Genomic DNA, 23649 nt, shown 5'->3' with positions numbered 1-23649 from the left:
CATGACTTTTCACCTCTGTTCTTAGTATGCAACTGTGTCAAATCAAAACCATTTTCCTGACTGCATTACTTTTACTGGTGCCTTTGAATTACAGACACTGCGAGACACTGTGCACCTTATAAAATGCTTTGATATTGTTATTATTATTATTTTAGGGGATGTGTTAGGTAACAATAGTCTAGAGTGTGTATAGCGACTGGACATGTTGGGGGGGTACCCCTCAGTCTCATTTCTTGCTGGGTATAAGTTGGTAACCTCTTTTTGATAAGCAGGAAGCTACACTAGTAACTCTACAAAGTTGGTTCTTTGGACTGGATAAAAAAATTAACCAAAATTTCCAAACAGCCAGTGGCACATTCATTGTCTTTTACATTTCAACGACCACCAAGCCCAATGAACCAGTTTGGTATTCCAACAGCGCATGCCCAGCACGAGACTATTCGGGAAAAGCTACATGCGAGTGCAATAGTCTGTCCTATCAGCGCAGCCATATGGTGACTCACGTGGGTGCTTTGTTCCTGAAAGACCTTGGCTTTCTGAACTACCAAACTGGCTCATTATGAAATACAAATGGCTGGGCTCTACCTTCCTCAAGCCTCCAGCATCCTCCCAAAACCTGCTGGCAGACTGCTGCTACTCTGGGAGGCTTGAGGGGTGACTTACCTCTGGACGCTTGCTCGTACAGCGACTGAAGGTGGCGGAAGATGTCCTTGGGGACGGTCTTCTCATCGGTGAGGCACTCCAGGACAATGACAATCTCATCCTGGCCCACCGTGGCCATGCCCTTGGTGGAGAAACACCAGCACGTCCTGTTCACGCAGCAATTTACTATCAGGCAATAAAGGTCAAGACACATGCACTTCATTTTTTTCTTTCGAAACAACTCTCAAAAATCCACCTTTAGCTCCTAATCAAAGTTATTTTCAATATGTATTCATGCTAATTAAAGGGTGTTTTGGTGCCTTTTTTGTCTTTTTTTGTGTCTCAGGCTTCAAAAGGATGAAAGGCAATGAAACAGACAATAGCACAAATCAATACTTACAATCCAAGATCTTGATTCTGACGATCAGGTTTCTATTTAAAGCAAAGGCCACAGGGGGTGCACTAGGATCTGGAAGAGGTATAAGAAAACGTATAAGAAAAGTAACAACTTTTCAATGGTATCCGCTTCGAGCGGCAACAAAAGAGGGCGTGTTTTTAAATGAGAACTATTTGCTACCACAACAGGCCATACACAGGGGCTGAATTAGAGTTCAAAGGAAGGTCTCCCTGACTGTGTGTGAGCACGCAACAAATGGAGGAACAGAAGTTCTGGACATCGGCCAGAGGTGAGTCAAGGTGTAGCTGAAGTTTTAACTTGTAAGCAATGCCCGTGCATAGATAGCTGGATTATGTTTACATGTTTTTACATGTTGTATTGTTAAATTGAGGACTCATTTGCCTGTTATTATCAAAACCGCTTCACTGGCATCTGAAGTTTTCCTAAAACTCATCACACTACATGGTACCGTGATTGTGACTGAAGTTGAAGAATATACTCACTTTTCATTTCTTGAATAAGCTCCTCTTCTACCAGATTCTGCCTTACATGGTATTCTGAAAGGCCAAGAAAAGGAAATGCAGACACCTTTCATGGATTTCATCTTCAACACAAGAGGTACACACCTGACACAGTCTTCTCCTATCAGAGCACTGCTATTGTTTTGACGACATGTCTTGGACAGTGCAGCAGCTCAACCCCCCTTGCAATGTGGCAGGTATTGTGAGTCCAAAGAAAAAAAAATTTCTGATGGGCATTTTTTTCAGGGCATTAAATGTGGAAGTGTTCAGAGGATTCCGACTGGGTTTCTGTTGGCATTTTGTGTGACAAGTTCTGACCTCCTCCTGTTTCCACGGCAACGACGACAGGCGGTAACCCTTCCTCATTCCCTGGGATGAGGCTAGATCCTGTGACGTCCCCGAGCCCCCTGGGCCTGCCTTCCACTGTGCACGGCACGTTGCCGACATCTATTCCAGCCGGAACTGTGCCTCCGACGCCCATGCCATCGTGGGGGTTCTGCTCCACCCCCGGGTTGACGCCGTCGGAGAAACGGACCTTGCGTGTCTCCCTAGGACGAGAGCCTGTGACAGAAACAACAGCATGCTTGCCCTCAAAGGTAGTTTCACGACAGGTGCAAGCGATGTAATCATCATAAATGCTTCGTGTACAGAACAAATTCATAGACATTTAGACATTGACATTGAGGTCTTTATCAGAACTGGTCTGCCCATTTTTTTGAGAGTTCTCTACATCCATGCCAAGTGGGAACAGGAGCGGGCATGTTTTTACATGGCAATGGCTATCGTTTGGTGGAAACTCATCGCGTGAGCGCGCCGGCTTATTTGCATTTGGAGTGGGCCACAGTGAGTACACGCAACCAATTCATATGGTCTTAGCATGAGCGCGAGGCCAGTGCAGGAGCTCGGTCAAAAACTTTCAACAAGCCTGTCACTCCTTTACCAGTGAGGGTGCACTTCAGCTCAGGGAGGATTGAAAGGTATGAGCGAACAATGATTACATTACAGAAAAAATGTAATATGTTGTGCAATCTGTGATACTTTTTCACATGGTAGAATTTTTGGCTCATACTGAAGTTTCTCCATACCTGACATGCCCCACGATAAATTTCAGACTGAATTCTTGCTAGAAACTGCCTTCTGTACAATCCTCATCAACCCAGACCAAAATGTGGTGACCATTAGGCCAAAACGCACAAAATGTTTGGACGCGCTCTTTCTGACTTTCAGCACGTGTCGAGTTGCTAGCACATCCCACTAACATATGTGCGTGGTACGGGCATATCTCAAAAGTTGGGAACATTTGCATACTACTGGGTCATTCCCACTGGAATGCTAGTGTGCCATCACAATGGAAAGCAGGAATGCTCTGAGGTGAGGAAGCATTCCAGTACAAACACTCCACTTGAAATGTTCCCACCATTCTGAATTACGAGACGCTCCCTAAAAGCAGCCTTTGTCCCTGATTTGGTCTTAAACTCTGTCACGCAAAGGCACGGACTAAGGACTGTCCCCCCGCCCCCTTTACCGTCATTGCTCGGTCGGCGTAGCGAGGATCTGTTCCCAGCATTCCCGGCAGGCATGCCTTCACTTGTGTTGCTAATGTTACTCAGGTTGTCCTGGTCGGGGGGTGGGGTGGGCTCAGGTTGGTTCTCAGCCTGGGTGCGCTGGAGAGCTTGAGCTGAATTCAATAGGAAACCACATCAGTCAATGTACAGCAATTCGTAAAGGTGCTGATGTCAGCAATTTCTTACTGTGCATTTACTGTCGTATTTTAGCAAGTTACTGGCTTTTATTTCTTTTGCACTCCTACCTAGCTTTATCATTTCCACTCTTACAGTTATGGTGGTGGATATGTGTGGATTTGCATATGGGCATTATTCTGGAGATATTGGATTATACTCCCCAAATGCACTTTATTTGTTGAACGCTTGGGTATAGGAAAGAGCCCGACTATTTTTGCTGTAATTATATGAACAGCCCACACTTTGAAAAATATTTTTCATTCGAACAACAAATACAAGGCAACATGACTTTATCAATAATATGGAGCCATCCACTAGAGTCTACGGCCTTACTCAAGGCACGCGTGGCACCTTGGATGCTTACATGTACATTCCACACAACAAAAGACTAATACAAGTGGCGAAGCCAAGTGCCTTTATCATCTCATGATGCTTATCAATATTTACATTTATTCAAGTTAAAAGTGCTGTAGCATGTTCAAATGCCGCCACTTTGCGCCTTTTGTTTCAGTGCCTACATATAGCACCTGCACGCAAACCTGTCCCAAGATTCCCAATCATCATTCGGTGCACGCAGGGCAGTGTTGACCCAGTTTCCAATGAAAACTCAAAGATATCAGCGTTCCCCAGCACCTTCTTATTGAGCGTGTATTGTGAGTAAGTAAGTCTGCAGTTTTATTTGTCAATATCCACATCAAGTCACGCATTATGCATGAGAATTCTCTACCAAATCGGTGAGCAAATGTAAACAAAAACATAAGCCTTCTCCACAAGACAGTGAAAGCGCTCATGACCTCGCCACTCACACTGGTCTTTTTTCTGGTTAACAGAGTACGAGTATCCAGGGTGCCATGCACGCCTTGACTAAAGGCTGTTGAGTACAAAGATGGTATCTGTCCATCTGCATAGTCTTTATTCCCACATATGTATTACATTTTTCCCCAAATTTTCACAGAGTCTGCCTTGCTGCCATTTAAGGAAGCAGACTCACAGTTTTTCTTTGAAAGACAATGCTTAACAAAATAAAGTGTCCAAAATGGCCGAGAGGATGGCTTACTGATGCCCAGACACTCCTCTGGCCATGAGCTAGGTACAAAATGATGTGTCCTGAGTTTCAGAACATTGGAGAATCTTGGAGGATCCAGTGAAAGAATCTTAAGGAGTTAGGGTTTTCTGTTGTGAATTTGTGTCCTGTGATGGACTGCGAGATGTCTCACCTCTGAGGATGACGTTAAGACAGCTGATGCACACCCTAGCCTCCTTGCTCTCCATGTACTTCAACTTCAGCCGCATAGAGCAGCACTTGGCACAGAAGACCTGCAACCGAAACATATCCACCCTCTGTTCATTGTTTCTGTCCGCCAAACTTCACACTTTAAACTGCCGTATTTTCAACAGCAATGAACTAAAAATTGTATGGTACACTATTATGAGAAACAAATGCCACTGAGCAGTGCAGATGGTGACACTCGTGATCCACAACCAACAGACAGGGCTTAAGTAGGCAATTTCTGTTTTTGAAATGTAAGTTCCACTTTTAACAAGGCACGCTTGATACAAAGGAACCTCCAACCATTACCTTCAAGCATTATCGAAGCTGAGGTAATAGTGGACAATGGGGCACGTGGGCTTTGTCTTGGCTACATGTAGGTGTTCTAAATTCAGTAAAGAATAAGCAGAATCAGCCATTCAGATGACTCTGGCTTGCTTTTAGGAGAGATATGCTGAAACTCTACCAGGGCGGCTTCAGCACAAAAGGTGCCCAACATTGAGAACAGTTGATGTCTTCGCAGAACTTTACAACGAACTACTGTATGAGTATGCCCAAACTCCACAGTCCTGCACATGTACTGTACAACATTGGGTCCAACTTAATGAGAGGATCACTCATGAAGAATTTTGCACTCTTTTTGTAAGTAGGTGAATTAGCATTCCATTGCCACTTCAACTTGACAGAGGTTTGACTTCTACATTTACATACCTGTACTGGTAGAAGAGTGAAATGATATTTTTTTCCGACTTACTTTGCCGCAAGCTCTACAGTGATGTCTCCTCTTCCGAAAGGTGAACTTCTGTTGGCAGTTCATACAGTTGAGAGCTTCTGAGTCTGGCACCCAGACTGGGGCCACTGCCCCCAGCTGCATGGCTCCCTCTGAGTAGTCGATCACTCGCCGGTTGAAATCCCCCTGTTCAGAGTCTGTCTCGTTGGATGTGGTGACTGAGTCGTTATCGGCGAACAGGTTGTTTTGGGCGACAGCGTTGGGAGCTGCGACAAGGGTTGGCGGAATGGCGTCGACCAGGGTTTGCTGCGTCTGGGGAGGAGTTTGGAATGACTGCTGGGTGGCATCCGCCCGGTTTAGATGCAGGCTCTCGGAAGCAGAGCCCTGTTCGGGCACTCGGAATGCATCCTCTCTTCCCTGGACATCCTCGATGATGGGGCTTGGGGGCAGGGCCTGGGCCAACTTTCGTGGGCCTGGTTGGTCAAAGTTCAGGGTCAGCCCCTGACGTAGGCCCTCCGGTCTTCGGTCTCCCTCCCCGCCCATTGAATTCCGGACATCTTGGTAGCTCGGTGGATCAGCTGGCATAAAGGGAGGGGCTGGCACACTTCCATGGGACTGCCGTTGATCCGTGGAACTCCTGGTGCTTGGCGAAGCAGGAAACCCTGCAGGATGAGCCAAGCCTCTTGGTTGGCTGATCATAGTGTTACTGTTCTTGGAGATTGGGTCCAAAGAACTGACGTCAGAGTGATGTTGCGGTTGACCCCCTTGTGTTCCTGATGGTGCAGACACTGCTGGAGGTATTCCTTGGGGAGGGGCTGGCGAGGAACTAGGCACCTGCCCTCCGCTAACTGCAACATTGGGCACCCGGATTTGCGAGTTGCTGTTGTTTACAGATGATGGGTCCTTTGTCTGTCTACTTCCGTATGGCTGCCCACTGGGAAATGCCTGATTATTTCGCAGTAGGTTCTTAGCATTCTTGCTGAGCACGTCATTGGGGAGAGCTGGGTCTTTGGCTGAACTGGTAGTTTGCACGGAGGGGGCTTCCACCGGTACTGCTGTCAGGGAAGGGCTCAAGAGAGGGACCCCCGACTGGGGCACAGGAGATGAGTCCAGCAGACTTGTGCTGTGGACAGTGGGACCCAGGGTGTCCTGTCTGGATGCTGAGACATTCTTACTGAAGAAGGGGTCCAAGCCAGCCAGTTCATTGCCCCGTTGCAAGGTGGGCTCCTGTTGCAGCGACTCCGTGTATTGTTCATTGAGTAGTTTAGACACAGGACTCACACGGTCTCCCGGAGTGTTTAAGTCCTCAATGCTCAGATGAGTTGAATTGGGTTGAGGTTGGTGTACTGGCTGGGCGACAGGTTTACCTTTCTCCTTCAATGGCATGATGCCAACTTCTTGTTCCAGTGCTTCTAGATCAGCCTCTGTCACCTTGACATTCTTGACGCTACTGAATCCGACAGGGGGCTTGGGCTGGACGACTCCTTTGCTGGGTTTTGAAGGGGACATTGTTTCATTGGCAGCCTTTGCTGGACTCTCTGGGGTTTTGATGCTGGAGATGATCTTCGGTCTTGCACCTTGCTTGACATACTCGTGCATCAGTTCAGGACGTAGTGGGGCGGGGGTCAAATTTTTGCTGAGGGGTTTGACCTCTAGGACATCCTTGGATTCTGTCAGACTAGGCCGGGAATCCTGCTGAAGGTCAGGTGCCGGTCTTTTGCCTGGCTCTTTTTGGCTGTCTTCTTCCTTCCCAGGTAGCTGGTTGACGCTCAGTGGGTTGACTGGCACAAGAGGAGTTACCTGTCCTGTGCCAGTGTGTAATGGTTGGCTTACCACTGTGGGTCCAACTCCAGTTAAATCAGGATTTCCAACATTTAAAGTTGCACTGGGGAAACCATGAGACGGCGAGCTGGAACGAACCTGATTAGAATTTCCCACAACATGTGGCTCTGCGGTTGACAGCCCAAGCGATCCTGTGACTTGAGTTGTACTTGAGGAAGTAACACCTGCAACCAGCGTGGAGCTTTCTGACAGAGGGGCAGCAGTGGCTGTCTTATTCATGTGAGAGAAAAGTTCCCCAGAGGAGTCGGTCCGACTTGTGTGGGTGGGCGGCCCCGAATTCACTGCATCCAAACCAGACAGCCTGCTGGCAGAACTTTGCACCGTGTCGCCAGACATTGGCTGGTACGGCTCCGACTTGATCCCCAGGGAATTCAGAGATAAGGTCTGAGGGGCCGCAGGTGCAAAGTCAGCCTCCGAGAGGTCAAGCAGGAAGCTGCGTGACTTTGGCTCATGCTGTGGTGTAGTCTGACTGCTGCTTTGCGTTCTGTTATCAACAGAGCCATACCCACTGGTCTCCTGGCTTGTGGAGTAGGAGCTGCCACCGTTGACAACCTGAGTTGAATCAGGAGTCTGGTAGGGATATATCGTCGACTTGTTGACAGCAACAGGCTCGGGTTGTAACACACTGGTTGAGTCTTTAAACAGGAAAGAAGTTCAAATATTCCATCAGTAAGCTGCAAATTAAAATGTCCTGCCCAAATAAAACAAAGATCAAAGCAACTTGACTTACGCACCCAATCTCTATTTCCAAGGATGGATTCGTGCCAGAGAGATGCTAATTAATTTTGGATTGTTGTCCTGCCCAACGTGTATTATAACACTGTATACTCAGTGTTTGCCTCCGAGGGCTTGTGGAAAAAACCCAAAGCGTAATCGGGTGGGACTCGAACCCACGACTTCCTGCTTACTAGTGCAGACGTCTAGACCATTCGACCACCGAGCTTGCTGGTGTCAGCTGGCTGGTTCGAGTCAGATGTAGCAGCGGGTACTGCGAACAACTATTTCCAAGGACGGATTGGCGCTGGGATATGTTAATTAGTTTTGGATTTTTGCCCTGCCCGACATGTATTATAACACTGTATACTCAGTATACTCGAACGATTAAGACGTCTGCACTAGTAAGTAGAAGTCATGGGTTCGAGTCCCACCCGGGTATACTTGTGGTTTTTTCACAAGTCTTCGGGGACAAACACCGAGTATACAGTGTTATTATACACTTGGGCAGGGCAAAAAATCCAAAATTAATCAACATCTCCCTGGCACAAATCCATCCTTGGAAATAGTTCTTCGCATTACCCGCTGCTACTGTACTTCTGACTTGTACCAGCCAGCTGACACTGGCAAGTACATGTAAGCAGAAGTCGTAGGTTTGAGTCCCACCCGGGTATGCATGTGGTTCTTTTCATAAGCCTTCAGGGGCAAACACTGAGTATACAGTGTTATAATACACGTCAGACAGGGCAAAAATCCAAAATTAATTACCACCCAAACTCATTCAGTAGTTGTGTGAGGGCCGCCCACTTCTTGATTGACATTACTGTGGGGCCCCATTAAAGTCCCCAATCCTACATTTTATAACAAACTATCCCCCTGAAGCAGTGTTGGCCAGGGCACTTGCTGGGCCTCTTAAGCTTCGGGGGGAACTATGTGAGCACAGTCTTTTCACTTTTCACCTGCCTTCGTATAGCCCAAGTGATCAGACTAGAGGATGCAAATAAGCTTTTGCCTTCAGGACTGATTTTTTTTGTTTTGTCACCCTTACCTCCACATAATGTTTCATGGGTTTTTGATTTGTTTCCAAGCTGTTCTGAATTTGCTGAAAACTGTAGTAAGTACACTGCACAGTGATTTTATTTACCCTTCAAAGGGAGAGAAACCGCCTTTGGGTTCAAAGATAATTGAGTCAACCTACAAGTAAGTGTATTAGCATTATACTGTTCATTTGCTTGACAATATTTCTAAAAAATTCTCAATAGTTGGTTTTAAACACAAACATCATAACACCACATACGGCTAGGTACAGAATATGTACAACTGAAGTACATGTATGCATCGTGTGCCTGTCATTAGCATCTCATTGGAATAATCTTCTAAACACCTGTCTTCAGTTCTCAATTACTAGCTTACTGATGCATGAAGTGTGACAATACAGTAGGCCTGCTGAGGGTCCCAGCACCAACAGGCTGCTATTAGCAGGCAAAAGTCTGAAACACCAGCATCCAGCCACAGACGCGCACCTATTTATTAAACGTGGTGTACCGTACACCCTTAGTAAAATCCCGAAAATCGGACTACCATATATTTCTGAAATATCTTAACTGAAAAAAGTAAACAACAGTCTCAATCAATCAGTAAAATATTTCCACCCAGAATTCTGTAGTTTTCGAGAAAACAAATATTTTGTTCTCTTTTATTACGATGGTCAGCCGACCAGCTTAATAGAGTTAAATTCACTTCGCACATCACATCCTTTAACAGGCACCAAATTTCTTATAAGTAGTGTTTCACAATAGCAGATGTTGTGGGAATCTTTATTAATGGATGGATAAACCTGAAAGCAGCTAAAAATATACACTGATATTCTTTCACCAAAAACACTGTGAAATGAAATTCTAGAAACCTGAGTGTTAGGCGTAAAGTAGAAAATAAATTGGATCCGTGTGAAGTTGAATTTTATTGAAGGAAAGGGTTTTTTAATGGGAAACTTTGCAAATTCAAAATCACCCCTAGATAATAATAGAATGATCGAATATGGAGGCTGTTTCCGAGCACAATGATTTTCGTCAACAAAAAGTATGATTTCCACACGTTAACCACTTGCTGCAAGGGGACCCATTTTCGAGCACGTAGGCTTTATACACGGAGCTGGGGAACCTGAAATTGGACAAAGGGAACTGGGCCTTGTAGCAAAAGACCGTACTTGGAACAAAAGACCAGGTTGCTGGGCATTACCGACATTTTTTCACTCTCAGTAGTGGAGATAATCCAGCCTTGTTTTGAAACAGTGTACCACTGTTTCGGACATTTAGAGCAAGCAGATTACCACCGGGGACAAAAGTGCTCCACTACCGTAGTGACGAGCCACACAGCACCGCTGAGCGCTAATCTGGTCCCTATAGAAAAGAGGACAGCAGCGCACTGTGCCACGTTCGTTAACAAAAGGAAGTCATATAACACTGCACAATCTGGGCTCTTTTTACAAGACTGCAGGCTTGGCTGAAATACTCGGGTGTCAATAGATTTTGTCTGTCAGACTAGAGTGGCCACCAGACAGTAATTCGTGTGGGTGTAAACGTCCATTAATTGAAATGATGAATTTTTGAAGAATTTTGAAAACTGAAAATCTTGGAAAAGTTCAGATTATGTACACTGCATTTTTCAAACCACACGGCAGTAAGTGGTTAATCCTCCTTTGTTTGAGACATAATTCTTTTTTACTTGTAATTATTAATGACTCAACTATGAATGGTGTTTCAGACTTTCCTTGACATGTGAACTGACAGGAAGTGCTGTTATAAACACGATCATGCGCGCATGTGTATTATCATATAGGCCTACTCGCTTCGATGTCACGGACAGGACTCGACTGCTGTGTTCCTGGATAAAATTTTTCCATGAATCGGCAATGCTACATTGTTGAGGAGGCGCATTACTCCAAGGTAAATTCACTTATTACTCTTAGCCGTTAAAAACTGCTCCTTTTTAAGGGAATGAGACCCTGTCATGCTTGTTTCCCACCCTGACCAAGCGGACGATGTTCACTTGTACTACGAACACTTTATAATCCATAGATTTTACGCAAGGTAAACTACAAGACCTTCAGTTTAAGCGTTGAAAATGCTGTGCTGTTTTTCTCCATTTTTCACAAAGCACTTGACTCAATCATGAAACAAGTGAGTGGAATGTAAGTTGCAGTGAACATTTCATGCCATAATCAGCCAATCTTGTAAAATTACGACAAAAAACCAATGGTGTACACCACCCGTAACTACCGGTAGCATGATTAAATTGTGCTTTACTGCGGCATTCTAGGGAAAATTTGAATTTGGTGAAGATCTGTATTGTAGTTTTGACTGGTCAAATACATGTATCCACATCTACACTCCTTTCTTAAGTACATGTAGTCACTCAAAAATTGAACACCATGAGGGTCAGCTGCGGGGCTTGGTTTGCAAAACAATCAGCCTCAGCAGAAATTTTACAGTTTGGGTTATGAAACTGAAATAAAGGGATCCATGTTCAACTTATTAACCTATGCCCTTTGGCATTCAATGTGGCAATACAGGCGACTCCCAATAGTATGCCACCAAGAGTTTGCAATGCATTGGCCAATCACACTGTGTGAAGTGTGTCGACCCTTTCCAACGCACTGCCGGTCAACACGTCCGGACAGATCAACCCATTCAAACACGCATTGCATGCAGTGGCCACCACGTTGCAAACTCTTGGCGGTGCATTATTGGAAATTGCTCCTATGGTTCTGGACTTTATTTTTAAGTTTATTTTTTTGGCCTCTTAAATCCTCGTGTACCACATTATTTATAAGCATGTACGACTACAATCAGGACAATGCTAAGGGCTGCAAGGAGAATGCTCAGACAAGTACACTGACCTTCGTCTCGCTCAAACTGGTCCAGAATGCTGTCCAGGTCAGATGCTGCAGCCATGAAAGAATCCATCTTGCACACTACATGTACCCGTAATGCTGCCAAATGTCCTACTGTGGAGTAACCGAAAATGGGTCACAAAAAGACAGCTGTTAAGCTTGCCAAGAATACATATCTGTACGTGCACAGTGGACCAAAGGAAACAAAGAACAGAACTGCTGGAAATGAGTCTTAATGCATTGTACCAGTACATGTGTATACCACAAAGCCAATCGCTTACGGTGAAGCAAATGTCTATTTTCTGGTTACGCTACATGTACATGTACATTCTGTTCAAATGCTGTTGGCTTTGATGTCTTCATTTTCTTTTCATGACAATGTGCAAAACAATTCACAGCATGCATAAACAATGACTAAACCTTTACTCCTTTAACCACATCTTCTATTGTACAATGTACAGGAAACCAACGGCACATTCTTAGCACTTGAACTTTTAACATTTGGCATTGAGCCAAAGTGGCTAGGCTCTGCCTTCCTCAAGCTTGTAAAGAAACTTCCTGGTCAATTTAGATGGATCCAGGATATTTTGGGTTACTACAGTCGCTTGGAAAGGTTTAAGACCACCTGGAATTTTGTTGGTATTTCTGTCCCTGGGCCTGCAATTGCATTGTTTCACTGTATGATTATATACGATGTTTTTTACGGTGGTGATAACATCAGAGTTGTGCTATGAGCACATTTGCAAGAATTTCGTTGCAAAGGCAAGTCTTATATGGCATTTTTTATGTAAGACAGCATGGATAAAAAAAAGACAGTCTAAGTAATCACAAGTAAAGGAGGACACACTAAATTTTAGAATGTTAATCACTTCCCACCAGGGTGCCTGGTTTCGGGCACCGTGTGTTTATACGTAGAGCCAGGGTGCCCAGTTTTGGACAAAAGAGCTGGTCTGTGTTACAAAAGACTGTACTCGGAACAAAGGACCAGCTGCTGGGAATTGCCATCATTTTGAAATAGTATACCACTGTTTTGGGCATAGTGCGCCCTGCGGATTAGCACCAGCAGGTTAGCACTGCGGACAAAATTGCTCCTGGGCCCCATTGATGAGCAACATACATGTAGCACTGCTGCTTGCTAATCCAGCTGCATATGAAGAGATGCTACTGGCATTCACCGGAACGAAGGAAATTACATGTAAGCAACACCTCACAATTCTGGGCGTCAATGAAGGCTGCCTGTCAGATTAGAGTAGCCACCAGACAGTCGTTCATGTGGGTGAAAACGGAAAAGCTTGAAAAGGTCCCGTCATCTCATCTCACTCAAGAAAAATCCACCTGGCAGGAAGTGGTTAACATTTCAAATCATGGAAACAGAGTCAAATACCAGCAAATGCTAAACCAAGATACTAAGGTTACACATTGATTAAAAAAAAACATAAGTTGCCATGATTGATTGGTTTAAGTCTGGTTTTTCTTCAGGTTAATGCATTTTGTTTGGGTGGTCCTAAACTTTTGCAAATGACTGCACCGGTACTTGCTAGATGCTGCCACAAATGCACACGTGCAGTCAACTCTTTTTGCTACCAAAATACATATTTTTGCTGAATGCTGACTTTCCCCTTCACAATACTAGCGACTGCATGTGCATTGTGGCTCCCACAGTATAATTAAGCACCACATTCACCGTGATTGTGTTCAGGGGAAAATACAAAAATGTAGGCAACAAAATTGCTACATGTAAATTCATCGAGACTAAAACTTGCACATGAACTGCAAATGAAGTTGAACTACAAGTACAGTATCAATAAAAAAAATATGAAAACTGTAACCACCAGAATCAGAAGAACTACATGTACATGTACCGGTAGGTGCCAAAACTGCACTGAATCTGTGTGTAGAAATTCAGCCACGTGGAGAGCCAACTTCAGACATGTCAGAGGCAGAGGAAGGAGGGCGTATTCAACCATTCTTTTTGGAAATTCAATTCTACTGGCTAATTTTATTGGAATGGGTTGGGACAGGTGATACAAATCTGGTTCTGTTTTGGCATTTTTTAACCACTTTGCTACACTGATGAATCAGTTTGGTCTTAAGAGATATGTTCATGCCTTGACAACAATAGCGCTCCACGCTGTGTGCATGGCATTACCGTGTTGTATGTACACGTCCTATTTTATCACATTGTGGATCTTGGCACCATACTGTGGTATCCACATCCTACATGTACATCCACAGACATAAGCCAACAAATGAAGGCTTTAAGCACGTAAGCACAACTTGTCTTCAAAACAGGTTCAGTGTACAGTTGTAAATGGGTTGTAAATAATGCTTTTTCCCCACCACCAGGTCAATGCCATTGGTGTCATTACCAAAACTTGGTGTCATCTGCGTTTGTTTTAAGCAAATGTTTCCTCACAAACTTACATACACAATTCAGTCAGGCTGATGAGTTTTCTTTGTTCTTGCCGACATTTTGTCTTGACCGTGTTCGTGCTAAAGAGATCAACATTACATGTTTTCTATTTACTTGTACACAAAGGGGCCTTTTTAAACCCTTGCTCTTTGGTCTGAGTTTGGGCACGTCAGCCATATGTGTTTTGCTACATGATCTCCACTGCTGCGAAGCCTCAACCGTAAAGCACGGAACAGTCATGGAAAGGGAATTAATGAAGTGATTTGGATGATGCAATAGAGTAAAGGTTGAAGGGAGAGAGCTACATGTACATGAATCCGACATCCAATCAATGTCATGGGGCACTCGGTACGATGACACAGGAACCAGGCAATGGACGCTGTGCAATAGTTGCGGAGGGATGTGGCTGTGCACTGCCTTACAAGAGCCAGTCTGCGCAGGACACCTCAAATGCACTACTGGAGTGGCTTACACGTACATATAGCGCAGATTGCTCTCCAGCTAATTCCTCTCTGTATTTGCAAAGATCTGTAGTATCTTCACCTAGCTGGCCAATGCAATATCAAATGGCCTTCAAGTGCCAGCCCTACATGTATATGTATACATGCCCGCATATCTCTCAGAGGCCGTTCAGAAGGGTACATGTATGTCTGCCGAGAGTCAAACAAATGGCGTTTCTGAATTTGTGTACATTCAAATGAAAACCAGTGCGCCTGCATACATGTACCTTGTTACAAACCACAGCACCGCTTAGCATTACACATGCATACACCTTCTTTTGTGCACGAGGTACATACCTGTGCCATCAGATGCTTCTTACAAAGTAGTTCAAATGCTGTGAAGTCATTATTGCCGGGGTACATTCTTCACGGAGGTATCCATACAGTAAGCACACTTCATATTGGCTGGTGGCTACCTGTGAAAACAGAGGATGAAACAAGGGAGCCATGTTGGTCGGGAGTGTTCACTTTGCTGGTAGTGACGCACTCGTAAGTTGCGCATTTCGTAGTTGTTTGAGAACCAGCGAAGTGCAGTTCTGACCAAGGGAGCCTCTGTTTCCAGGAAAATTACACCCTCTCTTGGTCCAGCTTGGGGCTCATACTGTATCTTTTGCATGTTACGTCTAACTGACAAGTTAAATTGTCACCTGATATCAGGCCAATGAAACATCCATGGCCTCCATCTTCACTTCATTTATATTTCAGAGAATTTTATTCGTCTCAGGGTTGGTGAAGTGGGCCTGATTTTTTTATTTGGCCTGTTCCTTGGCACCACAGGTCTCAATAGATGTATGTGGTTGTTGTTGGCCATAGTGAGAACACAGGTGCTAGAAAATGTGTAAATCTCCATAAGATTAATGTTACTCACTCCTAAACCAACAACATTCTCAAAAATTTCCCACAGAACAAAACCAGGTTCAGAGTACCGTATTTCTCTTGCTAAGCTGGATACCTCCATTCAAAGATTAAAAGAGGGTTTTCTCCAACTTTTGTGACATACGTGTAGAGTATCTTCTTTACCTCTCCAACTCATGGTACTGCGTTATCCCACAGCCCAAGTTTCCGGCCTCAATGACTGCCATGTTTCATGAACACAACAAGTTTAAAAGGGATACCTTTCAGTTGGGGGAAATATCTGCAAGGAAAGGTGGTTCAGTCCCTTAGGGAACAGCACGAGTACCATTTCCAGCCCCTTATATAACTTTTCAGTACTCATGAAACTCAAAAATTGTGGAGACCAGATACGGGACTCTAAGTTTAGGTCTACAGTGCAAAATGTCTCTCAAATTGTCAGACTAGACACGCACACTGTACTACATGTAAATCCAAAGATATCCCCAAATGGCTAGCTACATGTACTGTAGACAACTGTACCGGTAGACTGAGTTTGTGCATTTTGTTGATTTGCGTTAGGCTGACAGATACATACACACATGTACATACATGTGGCACCTATTATTTCATTGTGAATTCATAGAATTGGAGGTACAGTACATGTACATGGGGAGTCAATCATTTGCCATTAGCCAAAAAGTAACTGAAGAAATTATTAGTGAAAAGCTTGTTTCGTTCAATGATGGTTTATGGCAATATACATTTGGTGAAAATATTCTCTCTGGCAAGCTGTCATTTTGAAGAAACAGTGTTAGAAGGCCATTTCCAATGATAAAAGACACATTTTTGGAAAATTGCAATTAGAAGTTTTTGCAAGCATTGGCACTACACACATGCATTGCCGTTACAGTGCTATAATGCATTAATTCAGTGTGTGACATCACATACATGTACATGAACACTCTGCATTCAAATGAACATGAGAATGTGTCCTAGGCACTCAATTCAGGCGCAATTTAAAATGTAACAGAGTAAAATTTTGATCTGAAATCAAAATCCTTAACTTCGTCAGGTTTGCTCTTTAGATTTTGAGTAATTTTGTACTTCTGAGGCAATAAAATTACTAAAAATCGGAAGGAACATTTTCAAACGACATATGATGGACTGTAGGCTCTCTTTGAAATGACAAGCAAGCACTGCTGCAAGCAGTTTGACACCAAGGTTGATAAAAGTAATTTCAAAGGAAACTTGAGAGGGCCTAGTATCAACATACATGTAATTCCAGAATTGTGAGGCACTCACTGTGTGCCTCACAGATGCAACTTTACATTGCTTTGTAACACTATGGGATTCTGAATGTGCCCGTTTACTCTGTCTAAAGCTGCATTTTTAATCAAATCTTTCCCCAAAAAGCCATCCACACTAACTAAAAAATAACTCATTAACCAATGGCCGCGATGGTTTGATTGTCTATGTGCTATTTTGGGCAAAATTCAGACCTTTTACTTACGTTCTTGCCTTTCTTTAACAAACAATCATGTCCGAATTGAACAGAAGACTGGTTCCTATTACATGTATATCCTGCCCTTCGAACATACAGTATGGTATGCAATACCCTAACAGGCACGACAGGAGAAAATTTTTCTCCCCAGACACTTTGATCTTTGCCAATTTTTCTAACCTTTGACAGGGATTCTGCTGGTATGAAAACATTAAGCCCCCTTTCCACTGTCCCGTGTAGAGTGTACCTCCCAGTTCTGGGAGTATGCCACGACGTTTGGGACCGTGCCACGTTAGGCCAATGAAAGTTGATCTCAAGGTGCTCGTCAGCCACTCCTGGAAAAGTCATGAGGGTTTTTCATCATCTTTCATCAGCAAATTTCTCCAGAAATTTGACAAGGAATTTTCCTTAAAGTTCATCACACTCACACTGTGCATAAAGGTTGAACTCATTTCAAAGGCTATTGTCTTGACTGTGAAAAAAGATTTGAATTGCAGAGAGAATAGAATTTCAAAAGTCAACAGGACAAACAACTGTAATTTATTGACCAAAAAAAAAAATTCATACATTCCTTTTTAATGCATGAGTCGACAGCAAGAATCACTGTGGCTTTGGAAAACTTGCGGTACCACTCCATTGGATGATCCAAAGTAAATCCGGATGTGGTATTTGAACAGTGTGGATTTCAACTACTGCCAAATGATGCATATCACCTCGGGCGCATGCAATGTGCCAGTTTCCTGCCACGCACCATGCGCCATCATATGCAAAATGTGTTTTAGCCCATTCCGGCAACAGCGCGCTGATTGTCTATCAAAATTGACTCTTCCCTTTTTTCTGTTGGTGACTCAAATGTACGCGGACTAGCGTACCACAGGTACATGTGTTTTTCAAAAAAATGCCTCTACTCCCTCAATTTATTATTGCATTCTAAACGTACAAAGAGACACAACTGTGACCAATTTGTACAAATAAATGCATTTCCAAAACAACAAGTGCATTTGACGTATTGGCAAAGATGTCAATTCAATACAACAGTGCTAGTGTTCAGTTTTTAGACTGACGATCTTCATGATCTTGACGCCGTTTTTAAAAAAAATGAAGGGTGAACTCTTTTGACGTGGGCCAAATTTGCACGTGGGTGCTGACGTGAGGAGAACTGTGAAATCAGATGTGGCTTTAGGCACATCAGGAAAAAGATGAACTTTTTGATGCAGGCTGAAAATTCCATACGGGCAGTGACGAGAACCATGAAATCAACTTTCAGCAGCCTTAGTTAGGGCAGTAGGCATGTAGGGTAGGCACGGTAGGTAGGATTACGACATCGGTTTCCAGTCAACTCTGACTCAAGTTGACCTGATCCAATGACGTAGGCCTAGGCCTCGCATTATAGCCAGTAGGCCTAATACTATAGTAGTACATAGGCCTAGCGCTAGGCTCAACTCAAGTCAAATGTAGGCCTGTTACGCCCCAACTATTGCATCAGTCCCAACTATAGTTGGGCCGTCCCAACTAGAGTGTTACAGTTGGGCCGGCCCAACTACAGCAGAGAGGTCCTGTGTGCATGATGTGCCCAGCATGTGCCAAAGTCATATTGTTTACAAATGTCATGTCATTGGTCATAGGGCAGTAAATGCCACATTTTTGATGAATTGTGTCAAGTGTGAGACACATTGACTTAGATAATGTTGAGACATTTCCCCCAGACATTGGTCAACAATACAATAGTTGGGCCAGCCCAACTGCAGCACTACAGTTGGGACTGTCCCAACAATAGTTGAGACTTATGCTATAGTTGGGGCGTAACAGGCCTACGCTCGTACTTTCGTCAGTTGAACTTGGAGTAGGAGACGTACGCCAGGCCCCACTCAGTTATGTCAGTACTAGTAAGTACTAGTGCTGCTAGGCCTAATCTCACCTGCTCAATTTTTTCATGTTTTACCGGAATCTTTCCCCACATCGACTGAGTACATACAAATACGGCACTATGGCATGTAGGCTACATGTAACCATTCATATTCATCAAAAAGCTGCTGAGTGCTGGCACGGTCACGGTCCGCCTCACGGTCCAGTCCACGTACTATGACATCATTATTACCGTGAAGTACCATACCATACCAGCTGCATGAATAATATCTGCAAGCAGAAGGTACACGTACTACGTAGACAGTCGACTGTGCTCTTCGTAATACTCGTACTGTACATGTATATACATGTACACTGGGTACACGACATTCACGGATGAATACCTACTTTGATTCGATTCTACACACTGTTCGATTCTGTTCACAACTGCTCCAATATTATATAGTAGGGTCATTTCGATTCCTTGATATGTCGACGGAATAGAAGCTGATTAAATAGAGTCGATTCATGTCCGCAAAAAAGTTTTTAACCCGTTTGTGCATTTCAAGCGGTGTGTCCTTTGATAAAGTTTAACCTTTCCTCTCATAGAAACAAATGTAAGAATTGTCTTCCTTGTAACAAAAAAGCGAAAAAGCTCAAAAATTATTGCAGCAACACTTTACATGTTGCCAATGCTGCAATGATTTTTTTCTGAGACATCTTGCAATGCTGAAATGTTTTTTTTCTGAGACATGTTTTTTCCAGCAACTTTCGGTGTCCTCTACTCCGATGTATGAAACCCTTTGCTGACAACAGACGTGACGTAGCCAAGGCCGTTTTCCAATACTCAACTTTGTCTCCGTCTCAGGCTTCGTCCCCGAAACCAATCCCCGATTGTGGGCCTGAAGTGTTTAAATCAAAATGGATTACGTTAGGTTTTTGCTCTCTTGCTTCTTATATGATGTTTTATGGCACTATTAGACTAATTAGTGCGCGTACAGCTTCAAAGTCAGGCAGTATAAAAACAGTTGAAGCCTGAGACGGAGCTGAAGTTGAGTATTGGAAAACTGCCCAAATCAGCTTTGAACACGGGTTCAGATTTTATCTGAGGTCGGTACCAGTAATACCATACGCCAAATGCCACACTCGAATTCTTGGTACTATATAACAATTTTGAGAACGTGAAAGCGGATATGGTGTACTATAAAGGCCATATTACGCAGTGCGGTGAGCGTTGTTGAGCAGCGCGGTGATACATGGTTAGCAGAGTTGTAAAGTGCCGTTCCCGCAATAATATATATCATTTCCAGCTTGGTTTCCAATATTTTGAGGACCAAAAACTAGTTTTTGCCTTCCTCTTCAAGCATTTCTGATAAAATGCTCGACGACTAAGGAATAAAATGCTGGTCTTTTATAATGGGGGCACTGCGTATTAGTTGGATGAGATTTTAACTTCAATTATAATTATGCGTACATGCAAATAAATGGTCATATTGTTTATGGGGCAAAAAGCGCGGGGGCGACCCATTGAAAATGTACTGCATGGGCATTTGCTTACAGATTTTCCGCTGCTAAACAACAATGAACCTCGTTCCCATGGGTACAATCTTGCCGCGCCATGTTGGTTCCCACCATGCCTTGCGCGATCTAACCTCTGGTGTTGTAAAATTTAAATATCCCATATTTGGGAGATTTAAATTAGAACTGTGATAAAATTTGTTTGCGCGTAATGCAGATTTATCTATGTGTGGCATGCACGAGGGTAGGAGGGCACGAGAGTGTAGCTTAAAAGAGAAATACGTGTGTGTGATTCACCCTAAACAGCCAGTCAGCGTTATTTTTGTGTTCTATACGACCAGGGGCTAGTGAAGGAACGTGCAAGCAGCCCATGGTGTTGAGCTTACAGAAGCTGACTCCCGCTATTAAACACTGTCCAGTTCGAAAGTGTTTCGTCACTTCAGTTAAAACCACGCCCACTGCATATGCACCGCACATATAGAGTTAAATACAATGATAGTACTACAGTACTATTGCCGTCTATACGTGGAACCATGGAACCGGAAGTTAGCACGCAACTTCAGCGATCGCCCAACAGGAGCCTGCAAATCGTGGCGCGCCCACCTTTGTGACGAAGTCACTTACGAAGCGGGTAGAGCCTGAAAGTAAAAGGTCACGCAGCGAGTTTCCGGAACCTTTGCGCGGTTGGCCTGTGGGAATTTTACGTTGTTCGTCCTATCGCGTACGATAATTTTTTGAATATTGGAATTTCACCTCTGTCTTCCTCCAGTTATATTTAGGAAAAGTCACCTGAAGATGGGTAAAAACGAATTTTATTAACGTGCAGCATTCAGGCCCCCCGGCGTGCGGGACATGCGCCTGGTGTCCACGAATCAGATCTCCAGCTCGGCGAATAGTTCCACTGCCTTGTGGATGGGTCGGGAGAATCAAAGGCTAAAGGAGTTAACCTCTACAGATAATCCGGAGTGGGCCCCTGAGGCGGTTTGCTGCCATACTTGTCACTTTCCGGCAGCCCCAGCATCCTGCCGTGCACGTTCCCAGCTGTCTTGACCCTGTCTTGCCACTGAACCCGGACGCAACAGGACGAGAGAGTGAGACCGACTTTGCGTAAATCCAACTCACGCGCAAGTCACGACATCAACCCACCCACCCCTTCCACGCCCTATGGCGATGGGCAAGCGGCGAAGCAGTAGGTGCAGATACACACTGGGAGCTGTAGTCGCAAACCTGCACACGGCGGCTCAGGATATCAGGTCGCTCTCTACTGGACCCCGAAGCAGAAGTGGAGTTCGGCAGCCCCCCCGAGTGACCAGGAAGCCCTATTTAGGATCACTCTGCTTGCCTTCCAGCTTGAGGACGGGGCTGGAAAAGGTGCTTTAAAATAGCCTGCCTCACTACAACCTGGCCAGCATACCGCGTCTGGAGGGATCCCTGGCATGCGGTCGAAATCAGACAGGAAAGAAATTGCTGGTACTCCTTCTAGCATCTTGGAATATCTAAACCAAGGCAGAAAGACCAGAAAAAAGACTTCTCTTGTGGCCAGAGACTAGCCCGTTACAAAGTCGACATCGCATCTCTAAGTAAACCCAGCTTTCCAGACAAAGGCCAGCTGACAGAGATTGACGACTATACCCTTTTTAACTGGACTGAATGAGGTTGTGAAGAGTGACGTACGTGAGGCCCGCGTGGCTTTGCCATAAAAACCCAACATCTGAAGAAACTAGCCAGCATTCCAGAAGGTCTCAGTGACCCCCTTAATAAAATGCAACTCCCCCTGGGCAGGGGAGTAACGCCACATTTATCAGTGCCGATACGCTCCTACTCCGCGATGACTAATCCCGAAGAAACCAAGGACAAGTTCTACGCAGGACTAGAGACTCTTACTTCTACTGTACCGCAGTCAGACTAGCTCATCGTCCTTGGTGACCTCGATGCCCGTATTGGTACAGACCACCAGTCCTGGGACAGAGTCATCAGAAAAACGGAGGGAAATGCAACAGCAACGGCTTCCTCCTGCTTAGGATCTGTGCCAAACACAACACAATCACAATCTGCCACCAACACTATGTTCCGTCTTATAGCCTCAACAAGAGGTCATAGATGCACCCGTTCTAGGCACTGGCATCGATCTCATCGACTACATCATCGCTAGGGCAAAGGACAGGCCAGACGTGCGGGTAACCAAGGCGGTGTGTGGTTCAGACTGTTGGACGGGTTATCATCCCATCATCTTTCTAAAATGAACCTCCACACACAGCCCAAGAAAAGGCCATAGGGGCAGAGAGTTGCCAAGAAATTTGACTTCCCAAAACTGAAATGCAGAAGAGCTCTCTGCACTTCTTGACATTACACTAGCTCTGACTCCCAGCCCAGTTCTGACATCGAAAAAGAGTGGGAATCCTTCGAAACTACAGTCCACTCAGCCGCCCTCCAGGTCCTTGGCCTAGCAACCAGAACTACCAGGACTGGTTCTGCGAAAATGATGTCCAACCCCAGACGCTGGTGGAAGAAAAATGTCAGTCCCTGCCCACCAGAGTGACCCTGCTTTAACAGCAACGTAGTCGGCCTGCAGCAGGCACAAAACGGTCCCAACCGATCTTCCATCAATGCGGAATGTCGGCTCAGGAGCAAGGCCGATGAGATCCAAGGCTTTGCTGACTTACACAACACCAAGAGGTTCCACGATGCCCTGAAGTCAATATGGACTACCGTCATTCGGCTTATTACCCCCTGCTTAGTGCAGATGAGAAAACTCTGCTTACTGACAAAAACCAGATCATCGAGAGGTGGGGAGAACATTTCGACAACGTGCTGAATCGGCCGGCGTCCATAAACGACAAAGCCATCGCACGCCTCCCCCAGGTGCCAGTTAGCCCAGACCTTGACATCCCCCCTTAGTGGAAGAGTAAAGCCTTCAAGCATAATGTCCTCCGGGAAAGCCCCCCAACCCTGACGCCATCCCCACCGAAGTATTCAACTCAGGTGGCCTAGCTCTCCTCGCCCACCTCAGTGACCTCTGCCAGTCGATGTTGCAACAGGAACAACTTCCCGAGGATTTCAGAGATGCTTCCATTGTTTACATAGACAAGCGTAAATGGAATCGCCGATTCTATGACAACTACTACGGGATCTCTCTCCTGTCTATCGCCGGCCAGATCCTTGCCCGCGTACTGCTCAACAGTCTCCTGGAGCACCTGGAGCAATTATCCCCGAGAGCCAGTGTGACTTCCACTTAGGCCGTGGGACCACGGACAAGGTGTTCACCGCCCGCCAACTCCAGGAGAGAGC

General features: G+C 44.9%; 1 protein-coding gene across 6 annotated transcripts in view; it reads right to left on the bottom strand.

Annotated features, from left to right (window-relative positions):
- LOC110978509 (uncharacterized) overlaps nt 1–19129 on the bottom strand; it is a 35290-nt gene extending 16161 nt beyond the window's left edge. For 2 of the 6 annotated variants that reach the window (XM_087143878.1, XM_087143877.1), the window contains exons 1-10: nt 18917–19129; nt 14961–15079; nt 11757–11864; nt 5327–7779; nt 4520–4619; nt 3086–3238; nt 1879–2121; nt 1543–1596; nt 1043–1111; nt 664–828 (exon numbers count right to left, since the gene is read on the bottom strand). In XM_087143878.1, the coding sequence (XP_087000004.1) occupies nt 664–828; nt 1043–1111; nt 1543–1596; nt 1879–2121; nt 3086–3238; nt 4520–4619; nt 5327–7779; nt 11757–11823 (3304 nt within the window). In that variant the 5' untranslated portion in view covers nt 11824–11864; nt 14961–15079; nt 18917–19129. Of the gene's footprint in view, nt 1–663; nt 829–1042; nt 1112–1542; nt 1597–1878; nt 2122–3085; nt 3239–4519; nt 4620–5326; nt 7780–11756; nt 11865–12943; nt 13086–14960; nt 15080–17178; nt 17334–18916 lie in introns of all 6 variants that reach the window. The other 4 variants (XM_087143879.1, XM_087143881.1, XM_087143882.1 and 1 more) reach the window with 4 other exon arrangements.
- Nucleotides 19130–23649: the final 4520 nt, after the last annotated feature.

This window comes from Acanthaster planci, linkage group LG12, assembly GCF_054643075.1.
Source record: "Acanthaster planci isolate LZ-2023a linkage group LG12, COTS_SCS, whole genome shotgun sequence".
NCBI lineage: Eukaryota > Metazoa > Echinodermata > Asteroidea > Valvatida > Acanthasteridae > Acanthaster > Acanthaster planci.
The sequence above is the reverse complement of the archived record's forward strand: the minus strand, read 5'-3'. Positions and strand labels throughout refer to the sequence as shown.